Below are 26,140 nucleotides of genomic sequence, written 5' to 3'. Positions count from 1 at the left end.
ATGCTCCCCCACTTAAAGTTAAAATGTGTTGGAAATTTCGGTATACAAAACATATTAAATGATTCAGTACGAGTGTACCAACAACTAGCCTATTACAAATAAGTAATAATCAATCTCAGAAGTAGAGAGATTGACCTACGCGACATACAAACAACTGCAACTATCAGCGCTTGTACAATATGTATTCGTTAACCTTCAGAAATGATACCTAGTGAAAATAACATCAAAATCACTTATTAGTCACACCAAAATAATAAAGACGCATCATACGACCAATGTCAGCAAAACATTCCGGACCTGAGATTTCTAAAAACACCAATTGTGGTATTCACAATGTAGGTCAGAACCTCAAAATCAAACATAAATTCGAGGTTCCAATCTTAAAATGATATAACCTTGAGGGGGAAGATTCATCAATAAGAATATGCTAAACTGCTTCTGCAGCCCTGCAATCGTACAAGCTGTTAGTTTTTCTGCAAGTCGTTCAGAACGGAATAGTCTGAACGCTCGACTTAATAATACAGAACTTCGGAAACCATATCGCAGATCAACACGGGGAACCGCTCAGTTACCCGGTGGTGCAGAAAGGAAATCCCTTTTGATACTCGACCTCTTTCCAAACATTAACTGCAGTAGCTCGATTTCGACGTCTAATCTTCTCATATACATATGTGCTTGGAAGCAAGTTGAGGATCAGGGTACAGAGAAAATAATCATTTGAAAAAATCGATTTTACGCCTTCAAAATGAACAGCCAGAGAGCTGTCGAAGAAAGGAATGCTCAATACAAGGTGTAGTAGCCGATCCATGTGTACACAGTCGTGAACGCAACGATGAAGAGGGTGGGGAACATGGTTAAGTTGAGGAGATTTCCCACGCCAGCTTTTCCTGCGACGGTGATCATCCCGTCCGCCAAAGCACGAGCAAGTGTACCAGCCTCCGTAGAGAGGAGACCACAGTTGAATACTCCTCTGGAAAGTCGTGGGGACATGGTCTTTGACAGTAGTGACATGTTCACCCCTGCGTGACAAAATCCGGTTCACAAACGTCAACTGTGCATTTTGTTCAGAGTAAAATAGACTGCAAACCTCAGTGGAAGCGGCTAAGAATGTCAAGAAGGTAGGATTTTTCTTGCTTTGCATGCGGTTCCAGGTTGATAAAAAGTTGGGCATAAGTAAACAAGCTAGACTACCTTAACAGGAAAAGGGATCAAAGTCACTCTCCAGGCAAAGATAATAGAAGCCTTAATACCTTCAAGCACGTTCGTGGAGACAAATATGATAACTGCTGCAGCTATATACTGGTATGCACGGTAAGGTAAAAAGGGACTGTAGCAGAGAATGGCAATGACACCAACTCCAGTGGTGATTTGTGTCCACAAAACCACCAACCTGCCAACCAGCCATATGCCCCGAAATAAGACAGTATTAAAGCCAAAGTTTACGATAATTAACTATGTGTGTGTGAGAGAGAGAGAGAGAGAGAGAGAGAGAGAGAGAGAGCATCTTTCTCTGTGATGCAAACCAAACACAGCACAAAGCGTGTCTCACAAGATATCGATATTGTTTATTTCAATCAGCAAAAATATTTTTCATTATCATCCATCACAAGAAAAAAACTGAACATCATTGTTCAGAACCAAACATAAAACACCACATGACTTGCAGAGGAAATATGTACCTGTCTTCGTAGATGTTACTGATGTAATTTCCAACAACAGCACTAATCGGCAGCACGGTCAATCCTAAAACGGACAAAAAGAGAGAAACCTGCAAAACCGCCCAGTAGATTGTGAACTATGAACAGCAGAAATGTCACCAAAGCTAATATAAATTCTAACATAAAATCCAAGTCCTCATTCAGTCAGCAACAATACACTTCAGCTACAAGTTACTAGCTGGAAATGTAACATAAACCGAAAAACAAGAAGTATAAAGTACGTGCACTGCACTCCAACCTGATATGTACTCCAATTAAAGTAATATTGGGTCAATAAGCTGGATTCAGAAATGAGAAGCTCAGAAGCAAATTTGAGCATGAAGTAGATCCACAAAAGTATTCTGACAGGCATGGTTAACTCCTTCATAAGCTCGCCCAATGTCTCAACCGCTTTATCATCACCATAATCTGAATCATCACCCTCGCCTTCTTCTTCGTCCGACAGCTGATCTTTAGGCAAGTTAAGAGTAAATGCACTAGGAACATTTCCTGACGGTGTCGACAACAGAGGCTGATTCAATGTTGAAGGAGTTCGCGAGGTGCCATCCATGCCAGCCAGATTTTTCTCAGAGACATGTCTTGAGATAGATACAGTTGATTGAGGCCTTTCGGGTTCTTTGAAAAACAGCACAATTAGAAGCAAGTAGATAGCCCAGGCAACAAACATCATCCATCCTGGGGAAGTCACAAAATTCACAGGCGCTCCATAAATCTGTCCAAGAGACACAATTCAATGATAAGAATTTCCCCCGAAGCAAGAAAATTTACCATAAAAGAGCGTACTAAAAGAGTTATATAAGTCAATAATCGAGGCGGGGAGAAGAGAGATTTTGTGGCTGAAAGATGATGAAAAATATAAAGAAGAAGAGAAAGTACACATATTGGACATCAGATACCTTGAAATTGAGTTTACTCAGAGCACCCGCAAGAGCTGGTCCAACCGCCATTCCCAGAGCACTGGCGCTCACAAAGGCTGCAGAGGCACTTGTAAGCTGCTTCGTTGGAACGTGGTCAGAGATGTATCTCCGGTTAATCGCCCTAGCACCACCCAACCTGCACAATTTACGTCAAAACACATCCACATTACAAACATGTCAATGAAGACCTGAAGACAAATGTGACCACCTTTGTGAGGTTGTAAAATTACGCACACCAATTAATAAGATGACGGCATCATTAAAGAGACCAGACAGCAAACATTAGAATGATGGCCACATCCAGGTGCATCATGTGAGACTGATAATACAGAAAAAAGATTAAGATGATGTTTACCCGCACAAAAAGCGGCCAAGGAGGAGCAGCCAAATGGAGTTGAACGGCAGCGCCAACGCATACATCAAGTTGCCAGCGATCAAGACCAAAGTACTGACTATGAGAGGCGAAGTGTAAGAGAAATTCGACCACCAGCTGTATACAAGAGAGGACACAAGAGCTGACAGGGGCATAGATCCTATAATTACTCCACATAAAGTGGCTGGGGCATGTAGTAACTGAGCATACTCATCCGAAGATGGCACCACAATGTAATAGTTCACCTACAAAAATGCCGACCCTGATTGTCAATAGAGAAGCGACTGAAGAGAAGAGTCTTGCAACTCTTACAAATACATTGCATTATGCAAGATGTAAGCGGACTTGGGATATGTGAACGTTCATTATAATGTACTTCTAAGAAGTTCTTAAGCACTTGTTTAAATATCAAATCATTAGCTGCACAATCGCCGAACAACTTCAAGAGCACATGTAGGAGCTTGTAAAAGTTCCGAGAATGACTGGAAAGATGGAATAACTACCATGTAAAGGAAAGTGTTCATGAGATTGAGTTGTATAGACATGAAGTGATAATCCTCCTGTTTCCGGAGCATTCCAGAAATCTCCTCCTTCGGTGCTGGTAGGAGAAGCTCATTAGCCACAAAAGATTGAATACTGACCTCTCGAGTCAGACGATGCATGGTCTCTACAATCGACTGCAAACAAGAGATTCACATTAATACAATGCATACATGAACATATGAATACATACATTATCTATACTAGAAATTACATTTCTTTGACCTGATGTTGTACTCATGCCAACCCTTAGGCCAGAGTCCAAAAGATGCTCATCCTAAATTTTCCACCATCTAAGTGGTAAGGAACTGTATATATTTAATAGAAAAATACCTGAATAACTGGCTCGTGCTCAACAACCCGTCTTGGAAGGGAAGAATTACGGAAAAGAGACAATGCGCTACTCGTAGAGCTCGTTTCCAAGTTCTCCTGTCTTAACTCGGCTAGATTGCGAGATATGGTTGCCACCATAGCCCCTAATCCCTACAAGCCGCAAGCGTGCATACACACACACTAAGTGGGATATACGGTTAAGAAATAATGACAATGAAGATACGAGTGTAAGTGATTTATGACTGAAGAAAGAGAACGATCGAGCTTGGTCTCAACACGTTTCACATGCCAGACAGGGTACATAAATGGAATACATACCACTTGGCGAAACACCTGCTGAAGCTGTGAGTAAGGGTGATTGGCCCTAGAGGCTATGTATTGATGGCCAAGACGAAAACCAACCCGTTTGTCAAACTTTTTCAATATCTTCCGTAGCCCTGTAACATTGAGCTCTACAAAGTGCAATAGTTGAAGAAGATCGTACCCAATTTGCCTGCAACACATTTCATCAAAGATGAGGAACCTCCTAAACTACATATGTAGCCAATATATCAACGCTCAAGTCCTGTTACTTTCACATTAATTTCCACTGCAAGCAAGTCAAAACAATTGAGCTGCATGCTGAGTACTCATAGTGCTGTGCATATTTTGAACTGACATCATAACGACTTCAATAAAGATCATGCAATCTTAATCCAAAGAGGAAGCCCAAAACACAACTGCTTCCAAACTTCTATGTCCACCCCCCTGTACATCTGAGAAAAAATTGTGTTAACTCAAACAAGTGTATTTTTGAGTAAGCCTTTAGATTAAATCATACACGGATGACGGATGTTCGACAGGAGGGTTGAAGCTATCAAGTAAAATTACCTATATTCATCCATCATAAGCCGGGGCACTATTGCCACGCCAGATGGAGGCTCCCCAATCTCATCATCTTCACAGTAGTCTTGGTTATCCATCTCTCTCTGCTTGCGCAATTCTTGCAACCGCTGTGCTAGAAGTCCTTGCCTCTCAATTAGAAACAATACGATCTTCTCTACCTGCAATAGTATCGTTCCGAATCCTCATTAGCGACCCACGATTTTAAAATTGAACCCCACAAAAAAAATTCGTAAACAACTTATTAAGACTTCGGTAGCCACACACGAAAGTTGCAACTACAAATCCAGAAAAACAACATACATATTCCAACACATAGAACTTCGACAGATGAAATAATGCAATAGTAACAAAAAAGCAAGCGCACCTGAGAGTCCAAAAGTTCCGAAAACGATTTCACAATCTCATGGCGCTCCTCCTCTGATATATCCGAGGCTTGAGCACGTCCAGAGTAATGCTTTATCCTTTTCTTTAGCGTCTTGTACCCAATATAGTATCTGCGCACACCATGCGCTTCTTAATACAATGGCAACACAAAACATCTCATACACAGCCTTAGCACATGATCCTCCATAATCACAATTCTATGCCACCCAATTCATTTCATGAATCTTCTTCTAAGTGGGAAATCAGGACGTACTCTTCCCAGTCGGGGATTTGGTTGGCCAACATATAGTGTCCAAAATGCACCATCTTGGCCGCGTAATTTTGTTTACTTTCAGTCCCTCAACAGGCGGTGGAACTTCACCAAAAAGCAAGACTAGAATTGGTCGCCTAAATCACAGCCCTGGTAAAACACCGCAAAAGTCCAGATCAGCACACATCTTTGAATGTCAAAAACGAAAGGAAGATATTGATTGACAAAAGCTCCAAGAGCTAGCACGCAATTCATGTAACGCCTATTTTATGTAACCTAAAAACGGCGAATCACCTAACTCGCGCACTCTTCGCCTGGAGGATGCCCATACGCCGTTCAAACACCGTCGACGTTTTAATAAAATTGATCCCAAGTCGACACAGCTCCAAGCTTAGTTGCAAAGCCTCACATTCAGACTTCCCGCTTCAATTGCATAAAACCTTAGTGCATCCACGGTTATATCTAAATTGCAACGACTTCCTCACAAACGTGCTCGTATTAGAACACGAAATCCAGACTCCAAGCTTCTACAGACTTGAGCAAAACTTCCCTTTGAAAGCCACAGCATATTCAGGGCTTGCAGTTATATCCTCACAGATCTATGTAAACTTTTTAGCATGTGATTCGCGATTAGAGTCTCTCTTAGAAGCTGCCATTCGACCATGCATGCTTAGCATGAAACCGCACACTTCATGACATCCTATAGGCGCTCGAATTTTGAAATCGTCAAACCCTCCCAAATCACTCGTCGCATATGCTTCCAAACATCTTCAAAACTACCCTTATAAAGAGGAAGAACGGCAAGCTTAGCATTCTGAAGATCGTCGTTGAAATCATACTCCGCTGCCAAACAACGACCCTACCGCACACTAATCCACCGACATAAAGACAACTGCAAAGACGCCCTCTCCCCGCCAAACACTCTAACAACCCAAGAAGCAAAGCAAAGTCTCCAAGTCTGACAAACACCCCAACTCGAGAAAAATGCACTTCGGGGATTCCTCATTTACATAGCGTCGACTCAAATTCCAGACGTTTCGGTAATTTGGACCCCATCATGAACCTACTTGCAAATCTATTTGGGTACGTTGCAAGAGACAGTCGCATTGCTCAACATGCCTGCCTATTCTATACGATCCGCAGCATTTGCAGCGATAAAACACAAAAGTTCTCCAACGCTTCCCCTTCTCCACACGATATGAACCCTCGCAACAACTAAAAGCAGTCTGTACCGCAACCCAAAAATATTCCGCGTCATATCAAGAACTCTTCGTACCAAGCCCTGTGTCAGGGGACCAAGGCAATTCCTAATTTACCCATGTAGCAGAATAACCTTGGAGCTGCTCAGACCGAAAGCGAATCCGCGAACACATCCTCACTGTGACTCACGCTACAAAATAAGCCGTCTCTTCCAGTACTGATACTTGAAAACAATAAGTGGCAACTACACTTCCGACCCTATGAACACTTGAAAAGATCACAGTGTCTACTTCTTCTGCAAGCGTTGTGTGCCGTTAGACGAAAGCCTAGCCCGGAATTCTTTTCAATCTATCCAAGGCTCCGATAATCCATAAGAAAGACTCCAATCCTTGCGATCCTTGTCAGCCCCAGCGATCCAGTAACTCACCTACTGTGAAATACTCGGGTCTGCTCACAAAACCATTCCACGAACACTCAACTTTCATTCAAATAACGTCCACCCACCTTGTTACAGCCACTGCAAACCAAGCTCAACCAGCCTGGCCTATCCCTCTCTCTCTCCAATTTGACAGAAAAAATCCGAAGACAAAAAAGCAAAAAAACCGACTCACCATCCTTCGTGCTCAAGAACCCGAGAAACGCTCTCGCACGCGCAGAAACTTTCTGTAAACACCAACATGGAAAAAAGAAGAAAACAAAAACCGACTCCCCGAAAATTCGAGAGCAACTTGGTGAGACTGACTGAAACTTGCAGCGCCGGCTGCGAATGCGGATGGCGCAGGAAGGGGGCACAACCTTCCGGGCCCAGAATTCGACCGCGGCACGCACGTGCTGGAATGTTAGCATGCCAGCAAGACATGTGCAAAAGGAGGAGAGCAGCAGCACTACGACAGGCAAGAGAGGGAAGCATCCACGCTCCGCGGCAAATCTCCCAAACTCCCTTGCTTGCAGCGCCGCGGCCAATTAGAGGAATTGTCGGGAGGTAGATGGGACGGCGTCCAGCGCGGTCACGGATTGGTTGTTGGGTTTCTAAACGCGGCATTCCGGGAGCTGCTGGGGAAGGCGGCGCATCCATCCCCTCCTCTCCCTCCCTCCCTTCCGTCTGGTCCCGTCCCGACGCGCCATCTCGCACATTCCCCCCTAGATCCCAGCCAGTCACCGACTGCGATGTGGGAGAAGGAATCATCTGCAGCGATGCTCGAGGAATGGTCATCGTCATCATCTCTTTCTCGCGTGCTAGTCTCGCAATGCAGAATGCTCCCTTCTCATCCACTCGCATGGTGCACCAATTGCACTGTGGCCCCCGCTGTGCCCCACACCCAACTTGTCGCGACACCTGCGTCTCTCTCCCTCCCTCGTCAATTGTGCCAATCTGTGTCTCCCTGCTCCGCGATGTGATGCGATCAGCTCGCAATCAGCTCGGTGCGCGCTGCTGCTGCTACTTCACACTGCTTGGGTTCGGTGTTGCGTGGTTCCGTTTGTGTGTGCGTGCGGAGGGAGATGACGCATGTTTGGATTTTCTAGCTTGCTTTTTGTTGTTGTTGTTGGTGGTGGTGTTCTCTTGCTTGCTTTTATTGTTGGAATTGTTTGCGGAGCTTGTTTGTGGTTCATAATATATAACGTGGATTTGGTTTGTGTTTTTGCTACCCTCTTATTGGCTTTACATGTTTGGTATTGATTGTTATATCATGTTACTCTTAGCATTGAGGTGTGATAAAAGGAAGTGTCATGTCATGTTTCTTGTGTTTTGACATGTTCATTATTATCTCTACTTTGGGGATATTTTATGAATGATTTTCTATAGATGACATTTAAATAGCAAATTCAATACCTTTATATATCTCTCACATCCAAACAAATGTCTGCATTCAATCATTTAATGAATTAATAGAGTGCTCTCTATTTTTATAATTATCTAGAATTAGTTTGTAATGTAATCATTAATAGACTTGTAAAGAGGAGTCAAAAAATGTGAGGTGTATTGTTTGATTTTGTATATGTATACATTATACATTACACTGAACCTACTTATATTTTAAATCTAATAATAGATAGATAGATAGATAGATAGATAGATAGATATCGTCAACGTGGGAACTTTATTAAAATTTTAATCTAATTTTCTCTTGACAATCACAACTTCATACATCATGCAAAACTAGTTTATAATGAGTAAAGAAAGAAATCAATAAAATTTTACAAATACGATTTTTCAATGTATTTAAAATATTTATAAAATTTACAGATTCTAAAGAAGTCCATAATATTTTAATTTACAATAGATTAGAAAAATAAAGCCTTTTTTTTTTGGAATGACTAGTTTTTGTTCCAAATTTATTTTTATAATAATCAAATTGTTATTGTAAAGAAAAAGAAAAAGAAAAAAACTATCATATAATCTATTTGTAGGTAGATATAATCCCTTTCCATCAAATTATATGAGCTTTAAACTTGACTTTTCTAATCATAGTTGAAGCAATAAAATAAAATAAAAATAGATGAATCAACAAAATCCCACAAGGTCTTTAGGCTCATGGGAGAAGGTAAAAGGTCACAACATCCTAAGCTTGCAATTGGTTGAAATTAAGAAGCATCTCTTAACTGAGGTGTCTTGTGAAGAAAAGTTAAGATGGAATGCATTTGTTTTTGTTTTTTTTCCTTTTGTGGATGACACACATAATATTGTCTCCCACGATCTGTATTGGGTCCAACTTTAAGAGATGGTATTTACAAAAATTTAGAAAGTTGCACCAAGATTTTCTATATATAAGTGTAAAATAATATAATTTATTTAATGTTTTTTTAATATAATTTTGACATCAAGAATTGAGTAACTATATTTAGAATCATTATAAAAGAACAATTTGGTCCATGTCATAGGCTTGTCTTACTTTACACTATCTCAAAAGAATTAAAGTTTCCAAAAACTAACAACTGTTCTTTGCAAAGTGAAGGACCTCAATGAATCATGTGAACCATAATTTATTTTAAGTCGATTTTCAGGCTTAAAATAACCCATTAATATATCTAGTACTAAAGTAACACAAGTTGTATTTTAAAAACATGTAATAAAACCTCAAAATCCCATAAGTTTTTTTTTAAAAAAAAGCAAAAAAGGGCATGCCATCTGATCATGTCCATGCTATTTTTGAGATTAAATATATACCACTAAACAGAATGGTTTAATTGTACCAATTCAAACCAGGAAACCACATCCCCATTAGGACAAAGCAGCTGTAAGGCAAGACCCTGTGTCCCATTCACACTGTGTTTGGGAATAATCTCATTGCTTGGCTTGCTTTCCAACAGCATTTTTATATAAGAAAGTGCACAGGATCACAGAGTTGAACATGTCAGCCAAGCACAGAGTTGCCTCTCATGAAGAAAGCACCGTGCCAGGTAGGATCATTGTCCCAACTGGACCTTGCCAGATCAGCATTTAAAGACCCCAATCTTGGTCCCACATGGCACATGACAAGTGAGCAGCACACCCATCACACCTTCTGGCAGAAAGACAATTTGCACAGGCAAAAAACTGTGGGTGGGACAAGCTTGTGCATTGGACCCCACATGTGGCATCCCATCACAGCATCACAAGCCCTAATAACTGTTCTACAGAAGAGATTGAATATATTCTATGTAAATTGGGTATTTATCACACAAGCACCTTGTTTATCCATTCATGTAGAGTGTAGAAATGATAAATGATATTGTCTGCAGTACTAGATCCCACACAATCCAACGATTTACTTGTTATCACTCAAATAATCACAAGTCAGTTTTTTTTTTTTTTTTTTTTTTTTTTTTTGTTCTGTTCTGTTCTGTATATACACTTTGATGGTGATTTTCAACTGAAAAGGATGCAACCAAAATTTTTAAGCACTGAATGCACAAGCTTTGTATGATGACTACACGTGCATGAGTACCGCAAAGAGGACAAGTCTCATAGCAATTTCAATAAGAGTCCAACTCCAAGTACTGCAGGCAATTGGTGGCTACTTGCATCTTGCTTTTATAAGGGAGCAATACAGCTTTCTATCATGGGAAAAAAACACTGCAAAAACCTGCGCCAGGGCAAAGAAACATGGAGTCTTCATCACACAGCCACGTGCAGAAAGTCACACAATTCTGGAGGGGGATCCACAACAAGCTTTCATGCATTTATAGAGGATGTTTTTATTCCCACGTACAAACCCTAAAGTGAGTGCGTGTGGAAGTGTGCTGAGATTACCAACCTGTATGTCTTATTCTTATTGTTGTCCGTGATGTTGCCACACAATTTGAAACAAAAAACAAGTTCTAGGGTACAAGTCCAATGTTTGAGGATTTGTGATAGGTTGACAATGTTGGCATTGTGTTGTGATTTCTTGCTACAACTTATAAGCAATATTAAAAACCCACATTAGTTATGTAGTTTTTATTTTTATTTTTGAAGATTGTTGTATTTCATGATCTCTTACTTAGAGGTATGTTGCATGTCTAGTTGTAACACATTGGGTTTTTAATTTTCCCCCCTTATTTTAATATATGATAGTCTAATTAAAAAAACAAAAGAATGTGCAATCAAGTTTGAAAAGGGTCTGATCTATGCAATCAAATAAGATCTTTTTGTTTGCTATTAAGATCATTCTGGACCTATATATATATATATATATATATATGAAATATATACATACACAGTTTTAAACTTTTAAAACACAACCTTTTAATAATTTAAAAATATTTTTTAGGTTGTATGAGCTACAATTTTTTTATTATTTGGAAGCCTTCACATATAAGTGCTAATATATATCTAAAATGCTTAAGTAACACTGAAAACATCAAATTGATTTTTTATAAACATAAAAATTTAAAAATTTATACTACATATTCTGTTAAATAATTAATAAATGTTTAAATTTGAAAATGGTCTTTAATTGTCAATCTTATCTTACTGTAGTTTTTTAATAATAATACTTTTACCAATCACCTTTTCATAGAGCTTCAGTCTTAGTTTGTAGCATATATCATTTTACTCATTTTAAAACATTTTTTAAAATTTAAGAAACAACTTCAAAATCTATTGTTGTTTGTTTTAAATTTTATTTTATTTATTTATTTTAAAAAAGAAGTATTAATAATGTGGATCTATATTAATTTAGTTGAAATAAATGAACAAAAGTAAGTAAAAATAAGTTGAAATAATATATCTTCTCTATAAAACATTACAGTAGCTTATTTGATATTAGTTAGATTTACAAGTGTCATTAGATGATCAATATTGCCATCCAATGTTTTCCATAAAATTCTTTGGAAATCATAAATTTATTATTAAAACATCTTAAAACTTAGATTTTTAGCCTTTCTATCAGCTTAATAAATAAGGATAACATTGAAGTTATTCTTAGAAGGCCTTTATGTTTAAAGAAGAAAGCCAAAGGCTCCAACAATGAAATTGGTTGAAATTAAAAAAAAGTCTTCATTAGTTGATTTTTAATTTAAAAAAAGTAGACAAGAATCCATAAGAGAAAAAGATGAGTAAGAGTGTAATTTTTTCTCACATGATAGAAATAGTGTTGTTTCCTGGCATTTGTATAAGGCTTACCTTAAAAAGTGGATTTTATAGAAAATTGAGAAGTTATGTTAGAAATTGCTAAGGTCTATTAAAATTTAATTAATTTTATATTTTTCAAAATTAAGATGTGAGATGCCATATTTAAAGATTGAACAAAACACTATTTAGTCTATGTTACTACCTCTTGTTATATTATATTATCTCCAATCATTAAGATTTTCAAACGACAATTATTTTTTGTATATAATTTATATAAAGACTTTTAAATTATGGTCTTATACATTCTAATCTCAATTCAAGTCTGTTGTTTTCATTTTCACATGCTTGGCCATAACTTTTTTGATTCTTTACTATTATTATTTTATTCTTTGACACGTTTTTTTAATGATGTTTATTGTAATTTTTTTTATTTTGTTTACTATTTAATAAAAAAAATTAAAAAATTATTTCAGATTAAAAAAAAAATTGATTTCTTCACCTAACTTTTCAATAAGTATTTATAATCAAAATAATAAATATGATCATTCTCCAAAAATGTATATTTTGTATGTCACATAATTTTGATTAATAAAATCTTTACATTATCCTTGTCATATCTTATCTTGGAATAACCAAAAATAAAATATGGCACAGAACTAATCCTTTTGTTCATGTAAAATTAAATTTATGAAGGATGCTACCCTGCTATTGTAAACAATTATTTTATGATTTGAACTTCTCCATCATTTTCAAAAGAAAAAAACTTACTATCCTTCAAAACAATCCTCTTCATGTTCTTACCTTCATAATGTCTGGCTCTTCAATGAAAATGCATTACAAAATTGTCATGGTCATTCATAATCTCTTTCTGCTTCACACCATTTGTAGAAATATAATAAAAAAGCAAAAAGAAGGAAAAACAAACACTTCCAAGTGTTTTCGTGTTCCTGTTAATACCTGCTTTTGTCAGCATGACAAGGCTTTGTTATTGCCCTGATCTGCTACAACAGGGTGGTGAAAGGACTGCATCAGATGCATAAGATTGTTGAAGCTTAATCCATTGGTTTCTTTGGCACTCTGCAGCAGTTTTGCATACAGCTCCTTGCCCTGTCAAACAACCATGGAAGCATATTACTTGAAAATAACTCATGCAAACTGTCACTGGATTACAAGGATTTCCAATCCACGATTGAAGACATAATTCCAACCAGTAAACTTACAAGTTGATGCAGAGATCATTGACATTGTATTACCAGAGGAGAAGTGTTTGATGAAGAAGAAGATTGCTCACTATTTCATTGTCAGGATTCAGACGGGCAAGCAGGAGGAGGCGGCGGAGGTGGATGAAGTGCAGCTTGGTGCGTCTGTAATATCCAGGGTTAAGCTCATCAAATGCATGCCACAGGGCTTCCATTTGCTCTGCTCTCAAGGACCCCACCTGCTTTGTGCCACTCTGCCAACGCCCAACAATGTCACAACACACTTTAGATACTTTTCAGGTTCAGTGCTTTAGATATTTTCCACTACCAGTCGTGTTATGTTATTCCCACGACAGTGATCTCTTTGTGACTGGTTAGATCGAGCACATGAACTACAACATGCAGTGCTCAGTGGGAGTGGACACTGGACGCTCTCCTGTGCCTCGTTCTCTCATAAAGTGCGCATTCAGTCACGAGGTTGTGGGAAACGGTACTCACAGAAAGCAATTGTGTAGCGTCGTTAAAATGATTTAATGCATATACTTTGGTTTGGTACCTCACCTCTTCAATTACTCTCTCCTCATGCATGTCCTCCAAACGCTTGTTGCGCATTGAGGAAGTTTTTCCAAAGTAGACGGATTCTGGATAACGCAGCCCTTGGAATGGTACCTGTTGCCCCACAGGCAAGCTGTTCTTGGATTAGCTTTTGGCTGCAGCAGATTATTAATCACTGAATGCCATTCAATACTCGCATGCCTTCGCAGGATACTTGTGGCTTTTTAAGTTGAAGAGGATCTTGGAAGACGATTAGTCTATATTCATTCAGATTCAGAGTGATACCAGCGCATTGCAACATGTCTCAAATATCATCTCAGTTCGTGGTATTATGCGTGGGTAGAGCACCTGAACTTTTTCTTGGGGAAAACCATCCTTGATCATCTCCTTAATAGCAAGAGGCCAACCAAGATCGCTGTTCGCGAGGCTGTCGAAGTCCATTACAGTCATGGTGGTCCAGCGACCACAAATGGGGTCGTCCCCGTTCCACTCACCCTCATATTTCCTTCGCCTGTCAGGCCAGTAGTTTGTCCCCCATCCATCGCGGTTATCTTTCACAAATCTTCCAAAGTAGATTGTGCCATCGCAGTAAAACTGCCGAATCTCGACAGTCACCAACTCACAATCAGTCACCTGGAAACGGTTCACACAGCAAAAAGAAAACACATATTGCAGGTGGATGAGGCGTGAATCCGCAGTAAGAGAAGCTTAGAGTTGTGACTTACAAATTTGCCGAGCCCGTGTCTCCGGCTCTTCCACCAATCCCCACAGTAAATATCACCATTCGAGAAGCGCATGGCACCAAAGCCGTGATGCTCACCGTTCAGAACTCCACCACGATACTCCTGCGCCACAATTCATCCACCTCTACCTCTTTCTTCATCTTACTATCACAAAAAGACGCTGGGTTTCTCCACCCGACTCTTCTCTTCACAGTGCACTGATGTGCAGCAAATTTTTGTACCTAATGAAGTCTGCCATGAGCTGCAATGTCATGTAACAGTGTGTTGATCGTAACCTTGCTTGCTATACGTCCTTTCAACCCGTTATGTAGTCTCTCAGGGATACTGAATTCTAACCCTGTACTTAGCACAATAAGTTCTAGCCATAGCACATATAGTTGCCCATGAGAGTTCTTACGACTTGATTTTCTATACCAAAAACTGCGGAGCTCGCAGGAGAGACACAGAATTTCATACCTGGCCATTGGTGTAATAGAAGGTGCCATTGCCGGTCTTACAGCCAGATTTCCAGTCGCCGTCATAGAGACATTGCTCTTTGCCCGTGGAAAGAGTCACCCAATGTTGCCCGACGCCGTTAGGCGTACCACCCATGACGTCTCCAGCGTATCGTCCGCCGCTGCAACCATCGATGATCATTCTCCCGGAGTCGTCATGATAGCCCGACCTAGGACGTTGAGTGATCTTGACGGACCACTTCTTGATCTCGTCCTTGAATGGCTTCAAAGTCCTCTCCACGATAACCATAGACGGAGCTTCTATGTCCGCATGTTTGTTTGACGGCAGCGGCCCTCGCTCGGCCTTCTTCCGCCCAACCCTCTTTTTTGTTTTGGGTTTGATTGGATATGGCGGTGGATTAGGTGGCCTCACTGGCCGCAGCGACGGCGATCCACGTTCTTTCTTCCAGATGTGGCATTTTAGTTTCGGCTTCTCCATGTATGCTCTCGATTCACGAGAAAAATGTGATACTGAAATTGCAATCTTCCTTTTCAATGACGTACATTGAGAAGCACAGTCAGGCCCCGGGAGATTTTACATTGGATTTTGCAACGATATGAAAATTTGTGGACGAGCTTGTGTCACTTCTCAGTGCAGGGATGAGATGCGTCTCTGCTCTTCTTTGATCTGCGTCGTTCCAACGGGTGGTAAACATCCGAATATGGGCGGTTGACTGCAGTATAGGTGGTTGTGATCTGGGGAGGATGCTCATGGAGCTGTGGGAAATCAGACAAGCTAGCATACCGATTCTTGGACTTTCCATGGGAGATGCCCATAACGAGCTAACCCTTCTCCATCTAAGGTTTAATCCTGTTTTCGTGAAGGGCAGTTGCGTGATGTCAAAAATTTGTAGTGAGAATTAGGCTGACAAAAGGGAAGTTTGATTTAATTGGTTAAGTAATGAGCTTCATATTGCCATCGCTTCGTATCTCTCAAGTCCTTGCCACCTGCTCATGCGTGCCAACATATTATGGCCTCTCACACATCGTGTTTTTAACTCCTTTTCTCTCCCTTCTGCATGTGTTTGTGCGAATCTTGGATTGCAAATTCATTTCAAATTTCCTGAGATTCCTATGATATCCCCCTAGTGTAATAATTTTTTAACTTGTTAATCATTTGAGACCATTTGGTAACTGATTAGTCATCGAGATCATGACTGAGGTGGATGTGGGGCCTCCTATTCTGAAAGCAGCTGGTAATAAACGGAGTTACAGGCTCATCAGGTTGCGCAATGGATTAGAAGCATTGCTAATCTGTGACCCGGATGTAAATGACGTCGACGACGAGTCTACGGAAGAAGACAACGTTGATAGAACGGAAGATACGAACGCACAATGTGAGTCTGACATGTTGCTCGACTTGTCAAATGACTCCCAGTACAATTGCACAGGTATCCACCTCTCACATTCCACGTTTTACCCTAGTTTCCATTCTTTGAGGCACATCAGTTTACAATATACGAAAGCCGAAGAATTAATAAGTGCGCTATAGCTTCATGCAATATTTAACGAATCGCTAGAGTCATAGTCTACTGCATTGCAACTTCGTCTATCTGTTAACTAGCTGCTGTCAATTTTCGAGTTTTTGTAATATCAGAATGGTTCACGATACGAGGATCAGGAACACAGGGCACATGGTAGGAGTTGGTCACTCCAGAAGCATTTCTGGTCGGCTACGGATTTTTCGACTGTGTCTAACTATGTTAGTCGTGACGACACTGTTTTGCATGCACTTGTCTACCGGTCATTTTATGACATTCGCGAATGCAAGGACTCGGAAATTTCGCAATTAAATGAGTGTACGCAATGAAATAAGGTCAATTGAACATCTGGGTTGGTAACTCTAGGACGGTGATTTCATGATATTGGATCAAATCCTCCATATTTTTCAGTATATTAAAATCCACTTGGATGCTGATTTACTGGAAAATCTTCTTACTGCAGGACTAGGTAGTGAGGACTTCGTGTTCAATGCAAAGCGACGCCTGGGGTTTCATCCAGGTAACACGAGCACATGCAGACTATGTGTTTGGTGCATTTAGACTTATGTACATCTAGTGATGATACACAAATGTGGTTGTCATGTGTTGAAATCTACCAAGTTCCTTGTTGAGGTTACTGGCAATATTAAATAGGAGCTGTGTAACTTAGAGCTTAATTTCACCTCTTTAGTTTTAAAAGTGAGCCTACAGATGAAGAAGGGGGTCCAAGTAGAACACCCATTTTAAAAACGATCAAGCTGGACAAACTTACGAACAGATTCAGGCAGGGGAAGCAGAGAAAGCACCCAAATCTGGGCAAGGAGAGCAAGAAAGCCGAGGAACCCGAGAAGGACCTGACGATTAAGAATGTGAGCTGAAAGACAGAAACCTCACCACATTTACTTCTGTTGCATCTTCAATCAGTATGAAAACCTTGTGCATCGAGGAGGAGGTATTAATAGATGTTTGGTCATGCTACTTGAATTGTAATGGTGGAAAGGGACCGATGCATTATCAATGTTCATTACAGTGGTACTCACTCAATCATCATACTTTCTTGAATTGTGAGAACAAATTGGGACTCTATATTAGTGGACGATTTTTTTTTGGTGCTTTATAGTATGTCAGTGATGTATAATGCCAGGCTGCAGCTGCCATGTGTGTTGGAGTGGGGAGCATGGCAGATCCCCCAGAAGCACAAGGTCTTGCTCACTATCTCGGTGAGTACCGTTTTGTTTCTCTTAAGGTCGTCAAAGAACAGCGATTATCTCGTGCAGGATTGAAGTTATGATGTACATTTAGGAGTTCTAACATATAGAGATTCCAGTTAAGGCAGTTCACATCTCTTGTGATGGGCTACTCATTGTCCTGCTCCGATTAATGCGTAGCTCTTGATGTTGCAATTCATATTTCACTGTTGAGAATTTCTTTCTTTTATTTGAAAACAGGAAAACCATAGTAGCTATCATTTAACGAATTGTTAAATGAAAATGATCCAGGTTTAGTCCAGATTATTGTGAATATGAAGAATGTTGAAACCTGTTTGAATGAAAGCATGTTTAAGCTAATATCACTTAATCACCCTGCTTTTGAAGTGGCTGGTGCTCTATGGTTGAATTGTTACATGAATTTTCTTCTCTTCAATTTTATTCAATATGTAAGCTAAATAGTGAATGTGATAAATGGTACTCACATCTGATTGCTGTGGATTCATTAACTTGCAGAGCACATGCTATTTATGGGTAGCACCAAGTTCCCCGATGAGAATGAGGTTCTATGCACTGACTGTATCTCTGATCGTAAAGCATTTGTTAAGAAAGCATGTGATTTCTGACATGAATTGTTGTTGACTTTATGTAAGTCCCTACACGAGTGATGTCTCCTACTTGCTTAGGTTTTGACAAACGATACTGTAGTCATTCGTATCATGTACTGATGCATTGCACCTATCTTTCATGAGGTTAATGGGATTCAGTATCTTCTTTGTTAAGAAAATAAATGTTTTAGCTGCTTTGCCAAATGACTTTTTCTTGAAGTCCAGTTAACATTAAGCTGCAGTACATAGCTCTACAACCTGACGAAGAAGTGCGGTTGATTGCAGTATGATAAATTTCTGTCTCAGCATGGAGGCAATTCCAATGCATACACTGACCAGGAGTTCACATGTTTCTACTTCGATGTCAGAAACCGGAACTTAAGGGATGCTCTGGACAGGTTATCCCATGTCATTACTGCAGGGTAGAGAGTGGGGTATTTTGAACCATTGAACGGTACCATGTTTTTTCCCTTTCTGAGAGAACATGGACCAGTTTAAATCTTCTCTATTATCATCCGACATCAGGGCGTTGTCATTGATGGTTTAGAATTCTTGTTGTCTTCATGGATTCAGGTTTGCGCAGTTTTTTCTTTCTCCCCTTGTTAAGGTGGATGCAATGGATAGAGAAATTCAAGCCATCGAATCAGGTTTATAATCTGCAGAGCTGCTTCGTGGGTTTTACTCCTGCATGGCAAACGTAATCCATGTCTCGTTACGCGTCTGGACAGGAATGAATGTTTGACGTTTGAGTGGTCCTGCAAGTCAAAGAGTTTAGAATTTCTTTGTGTGAAGCACTAACCTCCTGCACAGTTGCTAGCAAGGATTTACACATGCACTTGAATTTTGGACAAATAACCAAACTTTTGTGAACTTGATTGCAATGATCAGAGTTTGTGCAAGCTGCTGGCAATGATATGAACCGCCTCTGCCAAGTGCAATGTTATACAGCTTTACCTTCCCATCCGTTCCATCGTTTCTCGTGGGGTAATTTTCCAAATTTTTTGAACAATCTAACTCGAACGTAAGTATGTGGTTCATGGGTTAGTAGTTAAAGCAAGTGCTGCAGCGGTTGCGCAAACAGTTAGCTGTTTGTTTTGAGTCAATCAAAGAGTTACACCATCAAACATAGTTGGAGAGTCGGGATTAATTTTTTTATTTTCAGGAAACAAAAAAAGCTTGCATGATGACCCCGTTAATAAAGGCATAGACATGCGGGCCAAGCTTTTGCAGCTTTACCATGAAGACTACAGAGCAGGACGTATGAAACTTGTAATACTTGGTGGAGGTGGGTGGTAAGCTCTAACTCATTTGAACATTCCAGGTGCATGTACATTTGAAGAAAGTGGTTTGTACTCTCTTGTGCGAGCAGCATGAACGCTGAAAGGTGTTCTTCAAAATTTCTGCAGACTCATAAAATTTGCATTCCACTTGCTTCTTAGCATTTGATTGCTCTGATTTCAGATTCATTGGACACCTTGCAAAATTGGGTGGTTAGCCTTTTCGGTCAAATAAAAGAAGGTGGCGACGGGAGACTAATAATTCATGGTGAACGCCGCATTTGGGAGCCAAATCGGATGTACCGTGTGGCGGCTGGTACAGAACAGAATTTGGTGGCACTTAATTTTCCGCTGCCTTGCTTGGAGACCGCCTATCTCACAAAGCCCCATGATTACTTTGGGCACATTATTGGTCATGGTACCCTTGAATCTGGCCTTTTTTGGACTCTTTGCAATATTAGCTTCATGTAGTAATTCTCTAGCATGAATGATGTTTATTAAGGATAGATTTCTGGTCTCCAAAATTTAGATAAAACGTTTCTTCCACAGACAACAACTCGGTTACCCTAAACGTTCCAAATTTGAAAGTGTCACTGTTCATGGTGTTGCAGAAGGCCAAGGCAGCTTGTTGGCACTACTCAGAAGGAAAGGTTGGGCCCGGTCAATGACTGCAGGTTGTGGAGATAATGGACTGGAAACGAACCAAATGCTATTCTTGTTTACAATACGAATTACACTTACCAATCATGGTGTTGAACATGTATGACATATGCTCCCGCAAGTCTTGCAGTACGTTTTAGTAAAAGGTTTTCCTTGCAAGGTCTCACATTAACCAGACATCTTGGTCTTGGCCTTATTTGGAAGTCTGTAGATTGTTCTCGTATGAACATGAAGCCCATTCTTTGCATCGTGAAGATATGCTTGTTTTGTTGTTAGTATCTAAACAGAGGTGTCGACTTCTGATAAGAGGGATTTCTTTCCGCGAAGCATATCCATACAAATAGAATTCATCTCATGAATCTATTTCTGCTTCATCTTGTCTAACGAGAGTATATGATGTTGACGGGAGGATCCTTCTGCAAATTTCCGCGACTGTGTGGTTAACAGTGCATGTGCAGGTTATGGAGGTAATTGGTTTACTGTTCCAATACTTGAAAATGTTGCGATCCTTGGGGCCACAAGAGTGGATCTTTCAAGAGCAGAATGCCGTAAGCAAATTAAATTTTGAGCATTTTGAGGATCCCGCTCAGGACGATTACGTAGCAAGCCTTGCTAGTATGTCACATCCTCTGTCAAACATTAAGATTAAACACATGATTGCCTAACTTGCACCAAATTCGTACATTTGAGCTTAGAGTTACTCTGTAGCCCCTGTTTCTCGCCTGAAAGTAAAAGTTCAAAACACTGAGCCATCTTAAAGGCTCCTATTCAATGTTATAATAACCTCTACCTCACCAACGATTCTACCACATGAATGGCTTATTGGATAGTGCTCAATATAACGTCACTTTCTTTTACTTATTAGCAGCGACTCTCTTCTCAGGATTAAAAATGGACGCAGGGTATCGAATAATGAAATATAGAAATAAATTTTCTGACATCAGATTCCTTTAGCTTATACTTGATTTCGGAATCCTGACACTTCTCTGTATTTGTAATGTGTGATAACATGTGTTTTATTGAATTGCTGGCAGCCAATATGTTCTTGTACACGAAAGCACATGTCTTATACGGGGATTATGCACATGATATTTGGGATCCAGCTATGATTACTGAACTCCTAGCTCAATTAATCCCTGTTAACATGCGGGCCGATCTTTTGCTCCACCGCTTTGACAAAACATCTTCTGGTAATGACAACAACCCACTTAGCTGTTCGTATGTTGGTTTTCAAAGTCAACTACATCGCCATCCCAGTTGAAGTAACATCTCTGATGGATACTAGAGCGATTTTTCTTGTCTGTGGAGCTCCATCTGCCTAACTTAGTCCTTGCTTTTTGGTCAGATGTTCAGATGGAGCCGTGGTTTGAAACTGCCTTCACAGTTGAAACCATTCCAACTGCCCTCCTAAAACTCTGGGCTGATCCGCCCTGTGTGGACTCATCCTTGCGTTTGCAAGAGCCCAATATGTTTATTCCCCATGACATCACCATTGTCCCTAGCAAAGAGGATGGGTCAAAGAACCCAAGCTGTCTCCTTGACTCTGCTGCACTCAAAGTGTGGCACAGATGTAATCCAATTTTGAACACGCCGCGGGTTAATGCGTGCTTCTCAATAATGTTTTGGCCTCCCACTAAAAAAATTATTGATGCAGTACTAGCTGAATTGTACCTTATTCGCCTGTCAAATCAACTGAATGAGACTCTGTATTTGGTGAGAGCATTAAAATTGACGTTTGCATCACCTCATCACATAATATCGAATTCATGTCTATCCGCGTAACTTCTACGACAAAGTTCGACACAAGTTAAATCTTGAACATTGAGTCTGTGAAAGATCCTGTGGATTATAAAAACTGAAAAGAAGACTGTGTACTAAAGTCGGAGTTGCTGGTTTACTAAGAGAAGGAACTTTCTTTTACTTTCATGCCAGGAGTTTAGAGGCGATGGGTGCAAAATATGTGAATGAAATAATATTATTTAGTTTGTTGTTCCAAAAACAAATGCAGTAAAGAAAACTTCTTTCGTGTGAGTTGTGAGAGGCTTTTTTCGTGTAAATTTTAAGGAATGGAAGCGCTTATCATGTACTTGTGTCCTGCAGGCTGACGTTGCAAAACTGGAGACCTCGCTCAGTTTGTCGGGGTATAGGATAGAGTTAAAGATATTTGGATTCAGCGAGAAGCTACCGGTACTTGCTCAAAAGATCGCCAGTCAAATGCAGAATCTCGCTTCAACAGAGCTGGAGTTCAAGGTTCTTACGTATTTTTTTCTAAAACTTGTTGCTGATCATGGTGCGAATGACGAAGCCATGAAGGTGATCTAGTATAGAAGCTTGTTGATCATGCAGAGCAGTGTGGAGGTGTTGGCGGAAGAGTACAAACGGGCTAATGAGAAGCCGATTGACCATGCCGCTTACCTTTTGACACAAGCCTTATCCAAAAGATTTTGGGACGTTGACCATAGATATAATTGTTTGCAAATTCTTGCTTTCCAAGATTTTACTAAGTTTGTTGCGAATCTCTTCTGCAAAGTGAGTATTATATATCATGACACTGTCATATTCATTTTTGGTGAATTAGTTGATTAGATGAATTGCTCACATAAGACGCTCATGTAAGCTTCATTTAAGGGTTGGGTTATATTCCACCAACTCAAACTGATCGAAGGGTATTTATGTGGCAGACATATATTGAGTGTTTTGTGGACGGGAACGCTACAAAGAAGCAGGCCCTTGCTTTAGCTAAAATTTTCAAGGAAGCTCTAGTCAGTTGTCCATTTCCATTACAGGAAAGGCCCACTAATTGTGTTGTGAGGTTGCCAACTGGAACTTCAATGCTGTATATGGAGAAAGTTAAATGCGAGTTTGAAAAAAATTCCGTAGTTCATGTATTATTTCTGGACTCAAAAGTTCAGTCTGAATTGTGTGTAGCCCCATAAGTGATTTTTGATGGTCGAATTAAATAATTTGTAGACATATTCAAGACATGTTTTATGTCTAGAGCAGGCAGCGTGCCCATATATTTACATGTTAACTAATGCTGTAAATTGAACTTCCCGTTCGAAGAGAATCGAGTGAATGTCTCAATTCTTAGCTTACCTGACGAAGTCTACTTATCCTTTCCAGGTCTAACATCAGTTTCTTCCTTTTTTTGCAGTCGTATTTCCAACTTGGGCAAGATCGAGGAAAAGATTCCATGAGGTTGCGGAGCTTGATGACGTTGTTCATCGATATTATATCTGAGCCATTCTTCAATCAGCTTAGGTGGAGCACCCTCTTCATGACACCCAAATAATTCTTAACGCAAATAGAAGATGGGTTGGAACATACAATAATTATCTTATTACAGGCAGGATATTCCAGGGCTCTTGTGAAAATGCTGTCTGAATAGGCCAATTCAGATGTTTTCACACATCTCATGTCCATAACCAAGGATGCTTCGAACGCTTCAAAATGAATTTAAATTGTAGTCACTGTGGAGTTATTTATCGTTGTCGTAGTAGGTAACACAGTACTACAATGCCGAGAGAACTAGCTGCTGTCTGTGCATCTTCACATTAACTGCAGCCACAAAATTTGTGCAGAACTAAGGAACAAATAGGATACGTTGTAGACCTTGCTGATGAAGACCTGCACGGAGTGCTAGGCATCAGCTTCATGGTTCAGTCTGCAAAATATAGCCCTGCTTACATTGAGAGCCGCATTAATGCTTTTATCAAGACTATACCAAAAATGCTGGTAGGAAGTCTACTCATGATTAACGACCTCCATTGCACTTTTTTGTGTAGTTTAATTAGCATCAGCGAAAATGTTGCTTGTATTCAATACAGTTAATTTGGACTGATGTCCAATTGTTTCGATTGACTCTTCTGCAAATTGTCACTAGGAAGACAACGCCTTATGCTTCAGTTTTTCAACATCATATTTTGGTTGTGATAATCTAGAAGTTATTCAACCCAAACCTCCATCGTGTTATCCTCAAAGATCAAGCACCCTTTTATTAACAATAATGTGTGTAGATGGGCAGAAAGATATGAAGGACACCGAATTTCAATCTCACAAGGAATCTCTTATAGCCGAAAAACAAGGGTATCCCAGTACTTTGATCGACGAAAGTAATGACTTCTGGGAGCAAATCTGGACACACAGGTACATTGCAAAGTTGACGTTCTTGTATGGCCACTTTCGAGTGGAATTCTTCATGAATCCCTTCCATATGGAAATTAAGACTGAGTCTTACGAGTCTTGGAATTCATATCCATTACACTTGGTCTCTTTTTTTGATATTAATTCTTAAACAAGCTAATCTCATGAAAGTCTATAATCTAGCCGTTGTCTGGTTATGATATCCTTCTGCTTGCCACATGTCACCGCTGAGTAAAACTTTAGGAGAAATGCAGGCATTTATTTGATACCAACAAGCACGTTGTGAGAGAGTTGATAGAAGTTTCCAAAAATGAGATGATAAACTGGTGTCGCCGTCTCCTAGGCGCTCGTTCGCGCTTGCGACGGCACTTGTGTATCTATGTCGTGGGGGTTAATGCTCAGGAGGGTGATGTTGATGATCCCGTTTGCAAAACTTCATCAGGGGACCAAAATGAGCCCCGAAGAACTGTGCTGATTGATAATTTGGATGAGTTCCAGAGGAATCTTGAGATCTATCCCGTCCGCTTTTAGATTCTGAAACGGCGAGCTTAAGATCCATTGATCAGCAGTTTTTTACTAATTTGTAGCCGACTCTAAACTTATGAAAGTTGAAGGGAGACGCACAATGATCTCCAAATCGTGGTTTTAAGGGGAGAGATTCATTTTGAACCATCTGATATTTTAGGATGAACTGTTTTTGACCCAAGCTTTGGCTGGCCAGAAAACTTCGTTTATCTGGATAACCTGCTTAAGTACTCGGCTTCCAGTTTTTGCTTGTCTGGCATGCATTATCAATCTTAAAACATTGAGCAGTAAATGTGGTCATGAACAATTTTTCTTTCGCATGATCATTTTGAAAACAGCATCTGAAAGAGGACATCCAATCTAAATTTTTCGATTATTGTTGTTGAAGCTTCATGCTTAGATGACTTTTCGAACAAAGATGCACTTATGGGTCTACAATGTTTAAGAAATGTTCATGCTCCTTTCAATTTCGACGGTCTCAAGTGTATGACTTGTACTGAAGAATGAGTAATCATCCTCGACAGAGTCTCTATGAACATGTTTCATATGAAGCATTGACATTGATAACTTTAAACTTTCTCAGTAAAGTAAAATGCAGAGTAAAATACTGGTTGTCATTTTTAATGAAAATGAAAAACAAATAGCTGCAGTGCAAGGAAACATCAATACTCAGTTTTTCCCTTGCTTGGTAAATGCTTCTGTGAATTTTTTATGAAATTCATTTAATTCAATTCGTGAGAGGATTTTGTAAACAATACCTTGTAGATTATCACCACACTCAAACCACATAGCAAACTCGGTTCTTTCACTAGAGTATCTGCCATGAGTAGAAGAAGTGAGAATAACCCTACAATAAGATAACAGTTGAGGACTTTAACAACACGCAAAGTGGATGTAACAACTTAGCATGCACACAAATTTACACAGTAACCTCAATTGATATTCATAATCAAATTTACATGGAACGTTCTGTATACACATCAGTTAAGTAAAAATGCCAGTTGCAGTAGAGGTGCCACGACACAGCAAAAATAAAAACTTAAATCTAGGTCAATTCTTTGAAAGGCGAGAGAATAGAGCGAAGGCGACCCACACACTGCTGATTCAGCTTCGA

The 26,140-nt window shown here is 39.8% G+C and overlaps 3 protein-coding genes across 10 annotated transcripts; 1 reads left to right on the top strand and 2 right to left on the bottom strand.

The window, feature by feature from the left end:
- Positions 1-278: 278 nt before the first annotated feature.
- LOC112292275 (SPX domain-containing membrane protein OsI_21475) lies at positions 279-7,352 on the bottom strand. Of its 3 annotated transcripts, none has more exons than XM_024540602.3 (13): positions 7,212-7,352; positions 5,404-5,550; positions 5,131-5,260; positions 4,752-4,924; positions 4,200-4,374; positions 3,882-4,031; positions 3,512-3,685; positions 2,991-3,253; positions 2,615-2,771; positions 1,957-2,430; positions 1,680-1,768; positions 1,251-1,390; positions 279-1,019 (listed from the first exon to the last, which is right to left on the bottom strand). In XM_024540602.3, exons 2-13 carry the CDS (start codon positions 5,454-5,456, stop codon positions 781-783), a joined length of 2,217 nt encoding a protein of 738 aa, XP_024396370.1. In that variant the 5' UTR covers positions 5,457-5,550; positions 7,212-7,352; the 3' UTR covers positions 279-780. The 3 variants fall into 3 exon arrangements, with proteins under 3 accessions (XP_024396370.1, XP_024396363.1, XP_024396356.1); XM_024540595.3 differs by lacking the exon at positions 7,212-7,352 and adding an exon at positions 5,700-5,841; XM_024540588.3 differs by lacking the exon at positions 7,212-7,352 and adding an exon at positions 5,695-5,835.
- A 5,341-nt stretch (positions 7,353-12,693) lies between these two features.
- LOC112288603 (uncharacterized) lies at positions 12,694-15,563 on the bottom strand. The gene is made up of 6 exons (XM_024532970.1): positions 15,087-15,563; positions 14,613-14,732; positions 14,236-14,481; positions 13,894-14,001; positions 13,425-13,586; positions 12,694-13,240 (listed from the first exon to the last, which is right to left on the bottom strand). The coding sequence occupies exons 1-6, from the start codon at positions 15,561-15,563 to the stop codon at positions 13,100-13,102; spliced, it is 1,254 nt and encodes a 417-aa protein (XP_024388738.1). The 3' UTR covers positions 12,694-13,099.
- A 714-nt stretch (positions 15,564-16,277) lies between these two features.
- Positions 16,278-25,361, top strand: LOC112279591 (nardilysin-like). Of its 6 annotated transcripts, none has more exons than XR_012219448.2 (21): positions 16,278-16,515; positions 17,069-17,125; positions 17,317-17,474; positions 17,750-17,825; positions 18,330-18,376; positions 18,707-18,819; positions 18,995-19,068; positions 19,310-19,405; positions 19,584-19,706; positions 19,883-20,116; positions 20,310-20,458; positions 20,817-20,973; positions 21,393-21,548; positions 21,704-22,071; positions 22,459-22,608; positions 22,705-22,887; positions 23,040-23,243; positions 23,513-23,619; positions 23,940-24,093; positions 24,375-24,504; positions 24,756-24,783. XR_012219448.2 is itself a non-coding variant. In XM_073540353.2 (21 exons), exons 1-21 carry the CDS (start codon positions 16,278-16,280, stop codon positions 25,030-25,032), a joined length of 3,243 nt encoding a protein of 1,080 aa, XP_073396454.2. In that variant the 3' UTR covers positions 25,033-25,361. The 6 variants fall into 6 exon arrangements, 4 of the variants coding, with proteins under 4 accessions (XP_073396454.2, XP_073396481.2, XP_073396538.2 ...); XM_073540353.2 differs by having other exon boundaries at positions 24,383-24,504; positions 24,756-25,361; XM_073540380.2 differs by having other exon boundaries at positions 24,383-24,504; positions 24,745-24,927.
- The last annotated feature ends 779 nt before the right edge of the window (positions 25,362-26,140 follow it).

The sequence above is a fragment of the Physcomitrium patens genome, chromosome 1 (assembly GCF_059467195.1).
Source record: "Physcomitrium patens ecotype Gransden chromosome 1, ASM5946719v1, whole genome shotgun sequence".
Lineage (NCBI taxonomy): Eukaryota > Viridiplantae > Streptophyta > Bryopsida > Funariales > Funariaceae > Physcomitrium > Physcomitrium patens.
The sequence above is the reverse complement of the archived record's forward strand: the minus strand, read 5'-3'. Positions and strand labels throughout refer to the sequence as shown.

Coding starts and splice junctions, on each gene's coding strand:
- LOC112292275 (XM_024540602.3), bottom strand. CDS start 5,456: ATGGTGCATTTTGGACACTATATGTTGGCCAACCAAATCCCCGACTGG. Junction 4,375..4,751: donor CTTATGATGGATGAATATAG/GTAATTTTACTT, acceptor AATGTGTTGCAG/GCAAATTGGGTACGATCTTC. Junction 3,686..3,881: donor AGCACGAGCCAGTTATTCAG/GTATTTTTCTAT, acceptor TCTTGTTTGCAG/TCGATTGTAGAGACCATGCA.
- LOC112288603 (XM_024532970.1), bottom strand. CDS start 15,563: ATGGAGAAGCCGAAACTAAAATGCCACATCTGGAAGAAAGAACGTGGA. Junction 14,733..15,086: donor TCTATTACACCAATGGCCAG/GTATGAAATTCT, acceptor ATTGTGGCGCAG/GAGTATCGTGGTGGAGTTCT. Junction 14,002..14,235: donor TTCCCCAAGAAAAAGTTCAG/GTGCTCTACCCA, acceptor GTGGGGCAACAG/GTACCATTCCAAGGGCTGCG.
- LOC112279591 (XM_073540353.2), top strand. CDS start 16,278: ATGACTGAGGTGGATGTGGGGCCTCCTATTCTGAAAGCAGCTGGTAAT. Junction 20,117..20,309: donor TGGGCACATTATTGGTCATG/GTACCCTTGAAT, acceptor ATGGTGTTGCAG/AAGGCCAAGGCAGCTTGTTG. Junction 24,094..24,382: donor AGACTATACCAAAAATGCTG/GTAGGAAGTCTA, acceptor GTAGATGGGCAG/AAAGATATGAAGGACACCGA.